The following is a 4,781-nucleotide window of genomic DNA, read 5'->3' as shown; positions in this document are numbered from 1 at the left end:
GATGACTTCTTTATGTGATCCCAGGTGGAAGCATATACCAAATACAATCAAATACAATGTAGAAAACACAGGCTATCTATGGGACCCTTGGGAGAAAGTTGGGCTTTCTGATTGGAACTGGGCTTCTGAGACTCATTGTTGACATCATATGAAAAGGCAGAGTGACACAGAGAATGGTAAAACTGAGAGGAGACGGATTCCCAGTGATGTGGATTTACACCTGGATCCAACTATGCCTGAAAACCACTCTCTCCAGACATTATGGCCCACTGATTCTCTTTATTTGCGTAGGCTACATGAGTTTCAGTTTCCATCACTCGCAATTGAAAGAGACTTCAGCAGCCAGAGACAGCTGAGGACCTGCCCAGAGTCACTCACCATCTTGAGGTTACAGCCATAGTTTCTGTGGGATGCTGCCCCTGCCCCTGCTTAGCCTGGCCTGCTCAAGGACAGGATGAGCAAAGGGAAAGAAAGGGCCCCAGACTGGGGTGAGATCTCCTACTGGAGATTCCTGGGGCCTGGAGCAGGAGAGCCATGAATAGGGTGGATGAGTGACAGGACAAGGTAGAAGGAATAAACTCACCAGAGGTGAACATCATATAAATCGCAGCCCAGATTCTCCACCAGCCTCAAATCCTCCTAGTGCAGTAGACTTAGGGACAGACAAGGCTGATACCAGGCCTGGCAGGGGGACCTGGATATTCATGATGTCCACTGCATCACCCTTCCCTTGCTTTAAAATCTTTTTACTCGTTTTTACAACAGCCCCTCCTCCAGGAAGCCTTCCAGCCTGCCCCAGCAAAGACCTTGTTCTCTAGGTTGTTGCACCCATCTCCTTCTCTCGACTCCTGACTCCACAAAGTTTGAGATGTCTCTGTCCACATCCATTTCCTCAAGCATGGGGCTTCTTCGAGGACAGTGCTCTAAATTGAGGCTTCTTGGGGCCCCAGTGGTGCCCAGCACAAAACGGCAGGGACAGATGGTAGTGGACGGAGGAGATGCTGACATGGGGGTTGGTGAATACACAAAGGAAAGAGGAACATGGCTGAGAGAGAAGCAGGAAGAGGGGCCTGAACCCTGCAGGGCCCACATGGAAGCTTGGGAGAAGAGAGGATAGAAGGCCTCGGATATTTCCCAGCACCCACCATCCCAAGCTCTGCATGGGTACCTGAGGCACTGGTGATAGAACGGATGATGTCAGGCCGGGCGCGGTGGCTCAAGCCTGTAATCCCAGCACTTTGGGAGGCCGAGACGGGCGGATCATGAGGTCAGGAGATCGAGACCATCCTGGCTAACGCGGTGAAACCCTGTCTCTACTAAAAATAGAAAAAAAAAACTAGCCGGGCGAGGTGGCGGGCGCCTGTAGTCCCAGCTACTTGGGAGGCTGAGGCAGGAGAATGGCGTGAACCCGGGAGGCGGAGCTTGCAGTGAGCTGAGATCCGGCCACTGCACTCCAGCCCGGGCGACAGAGCGAGACTCGGTCTCAAAAAAAAAAAAAAAACAAAAAAAAGAACGGATGATGTCAGGGTGGCATAAAATGAGGAGGGGGAAGGTAGGACCCAGTCACAACTTAAAGCTCTGGGTGGCCACCAGCTCGACGAACTTCTTTATGCCCTCTTCCGTGGGGGTGACCTGAAAGCAAGGCAGAGGCCATCAGCCTTTGTAATGGTTAATTCTAGGTGTCCTGAATTAACCTTGGTTTCCACATGACTGAGCTAAGGGATACCCAGATAAAACATGCTGGCAAAACATTATTTCTGGATGTGTCCGTAGGTGTATTTCCAGAAGAGATTCTCATTTGAATAGGTAAACTGAGGAAGGATGATCCGCCTCCCCAGTGGGAGTGGGTGTCATCCAATCCTTTGATGGTGCAGATAGAACAAAGAGGCAGAGGAAAGGGTGGATGTGCGCTCTCTTCTGGAGCTGGCTCATCCATCCGCTCTCATCCTTGGACATGAGAACTGCAGGTTCTCAGGCCTTTTGGGACTCCGACTGAATTTACACCACCAGTGTCCCTGGTTTCTGGCTTGCAGATGCTATATCATGGGACTTCTTGGCCTCCATCATCACATTTTCCAATTCCCATAATAAACTAACTCTCTCTCTCTCTCTCTCTTTCTCTCTCTGTCTCAATATATGCTTCAGAGATAAGAGGAAGGATATCCTGTTGATTCAGTTTCTAAAGAGAACCCTGAGTAATGCAACTCCCCACCAGGAGCCACAGCAAGTTCCCCCCGCAGCCTCCAGATGTGGCCTCTGCCCTGAGCAGCGTGTCTGGATTCTAAACAGCTGCAGAGAATCTCTGCTGACCCCTGCTCCTTCTCTCTTGGGGCTGTCCCCAAGATCTAAAGATAATGGCCAGGCACAGTGGTTCGTGCCTGTAATCCCAGCCCTTTGGGAGGCCATGGTGGGCCGATCACCTGAGGTCAGGAGTTCGAGACTAGCCTGGCCAACATGGTGAAATCCCGTGTCTACTAAAAATAGAAAAATTAGCCAGGCGAGGTGGCTGACACCTGTCATCCCAGGTACTCAGCAGGCCGATGCAGGAGAATCACTTGAACCCAGAAGGTGGAGGTTCCAGTTAGCTTAGATTGCACCACTGCATTCCAGCCTGGGCAACTGAGCGAGACTCTGTCTCAAAAAAAAAAAAAAAAAAGAGAGAGAGAGAGATCCAAGAGTAAATACCAAAGCAGAGAGAGAAGGCAAGCTGCTCAAGAGGATGTATTTTCTCATCTTAGAAATGGTTTCAACCTGGTGACGGCCACATGGAAAAGTTCCCACGGACGGAGGTTTGCAGACAGCAGTGCGGCCTCAGGACGTGTCCCTGTGGCTGGGTCCCACATCCCTCTCACATCCCAGCTCGTCTGCAGGGGCTGCTGTTGCTTCCACACTCGGGGCCTTCCATTCTCAGCAGCCCCCAGGGGCACAGGAGTGACTCTAACTGTCTACAGTGAGCCCCTCCCGCAGGCCAGGCTCTGTGCTAGTGCGTCCTGTGCACCCTCCACTGCACCCGTGGACACGCCCGTCAATCATGCCATTTACAAGTGAGCAGACCAAGGCCATGTCCCCCAACTGGGAGAGCAGGTCTAAGTCAGAGGCCAAGGTCTGCGGAGTCAAGGGCAGCTTCTGAAAAGAGAAGGGAGTGACCAGCTTTTCTTCAGGCAGGCAACAAGGCTGGCTGGGACATGTTAGTGAGGAAGAGCAAGATAGGAGGAAGCTGCCTCCAGAAAAGAGGCAGCGGGAGACTGCCCACATTTCTCTTCTGGCCCCACTGCATAGGGAAAGGGGCTCAGAGCTAATTCCTGTGGGAAAGCAGCAGCCCAGAGATGGGCAGACACAGGCAAATGGGCCAGGCAGGAAGCAGCCCCTGGACAGTGGGTTCAGGAGGTCTCAAGTCCAACAGTACAGAAGGGGCAAATGCCAGGAGATCTTTGCTCTGCATACCCATACCACTCCCACAGGAGCCCCTGAGAGGTGCAGTAACACAGGGAAGACAGGCAGGAAAAAGATCCAAGCAGGCTGGAGTGGGAGGAAAGTGAGGTGAGAAAGACTCGGGGTGGTGCAGCAGAGGAATGAGTGACTGAGGAGAGGAATGAGTGAGTGAGCAGAGGAATGGGTGAGCAGAGGAACGGGTGAGCCACCTCCCTCTCTTCTCTGTGTTCTCAGACCCCAGCCACCCTCAAAACCCAGCTCCCAGAACCACTTTCCTGCCCCTCAGAAATTCCATCCACCCTGAGATCCCAGACCTGTCCTGCTGCCAAACTCACCAGGCCCTGGTGTCCCCAAAACCAGTTCTGTTTCGGGGACTGCTGGAAACACTGGAGGCAGCGGCAGTTGTCACAGAAGGTGTAGGTCCAGGCCAGGACACGGGCCAGGAGCCAGGAGCCCCCAGCCAGCAGCCGGAGCAGCCACGGGGATGCTGCCACCGGCCCGAGGCCCAGACAGGACAGGCTCAACTGCAGCATCCTGCAGGGCAGACAGGATGGAGGGTGAGACACTGAGGCCCAGGGAAGGGCCCAGGAAGTTCCAGGGACAGTGGAGAGGGGTAAGGATGGGTAGTGCTTGAGGCAGATCAGGGAAGGCTCTGACATGGGTAAACAAGAGCTGAGATCTAAAGTCCAGAAACACCCAACAGAAACCAGCAGCCAAGTGGCCTCCAGTTACACAGAAAGGGAGAGAGAGGCTGATTAGAATCCAGAAAGGCCCAGCCTGAATCACTGGGAGGTTGCCAGGGGACCGGTTACCAGGAAATCACCAGTCTCCCAGGCCAGCAGCCTGGACCCACCCCAGCCTTGGGCAGTGCCTCTCCCCATCCCAGGCCAAGATCCTCCAGCCCTGCCACCCCCAGCCTGGCACCTTCTGTCAGGAGCAGCTTGTCCCACACACCCTCCTCTCCCCACCTGCTAGGAGGTCTTTGCCTCCGGCCCCTGATGTAGGGAAGGCTGTGGGAGGCTGGGTTAGGCTGGGCTGGGCGAGCCAGTCCCCATAACCTGGGTGTGTCTTCCGTGCCTGGGCTGACAACCAAAACCTGACATCAGGCCAGCTGGGTGCAGAGGATCCGGCTGAGGGTGACACAGCATGGGCACTGGTTCTGCAGGTCTCAGCACCTCCCATGTGGGTGAGAGGGGATCTTGAGGTGCACAGGTGACTCTGAGCCCCAAGGCTGACAGCCACCCTGCCCTTCCAAGGCAAGGGTGTGGCAGATAAAGGCATGAACTTGACAGTTGAGGTGGCAGGTGAGCAGGGTCAGGCCAACCCTTGCTCCAGATCATTTTCTGAGC

The 4,781-nt window shown here is 54.2% G+C and overlaps 1 protein-coding gene across 1 annotated transcript; it reads right to left on the bottom strand.

Annotated features, from left to right (window-relative positions):
• Window positions 1-1,513: 1,513 nt before the first annotated feature.
• Window positions 1,514-4,380, bottom strand: LOC105519774 (phylloquinone omega-hydroxylase CYP4F11-like). The gene is made up of 2 exons (XM_011953241.1): window positions 3,768-4,380; window positions 1,514-1,632 (listed from the first exon to the last, which is right to left on the bottom strand). Exons 1-2 carry the CDS (start codon window positions 4,089-4,091, stop codon window positions 1,564-1,566), a joined length of 393 nt encoding a protein of 130 aa, XP_011808631.1. The 5' UTR covers window positions 4,092-4,380; the 3' UTR covers window positions 1,514-1,563.
• Window positions 4,381-4,781: the final 401 nt, after the last annotated feature.

Source organism: Colobus angolensis, unplaced genomic scaffold, assembly GCF_000951035.1.
Source record: "Colobus angolensis palliatus isolate OR3802 unplaced genomic scaffold, Cang.pa_1.0 Scaffold36, whole genome shotgun sequence".
Lineage (NCBI taxonomy): Eukaryota > Metazoa > Chordata > Mammalia > Primates > Cercopithecidae > Colobus > Colobus angolensis.
This window is presented reverse-complemented; position numbering and strand designations above follow the sequence as displayed.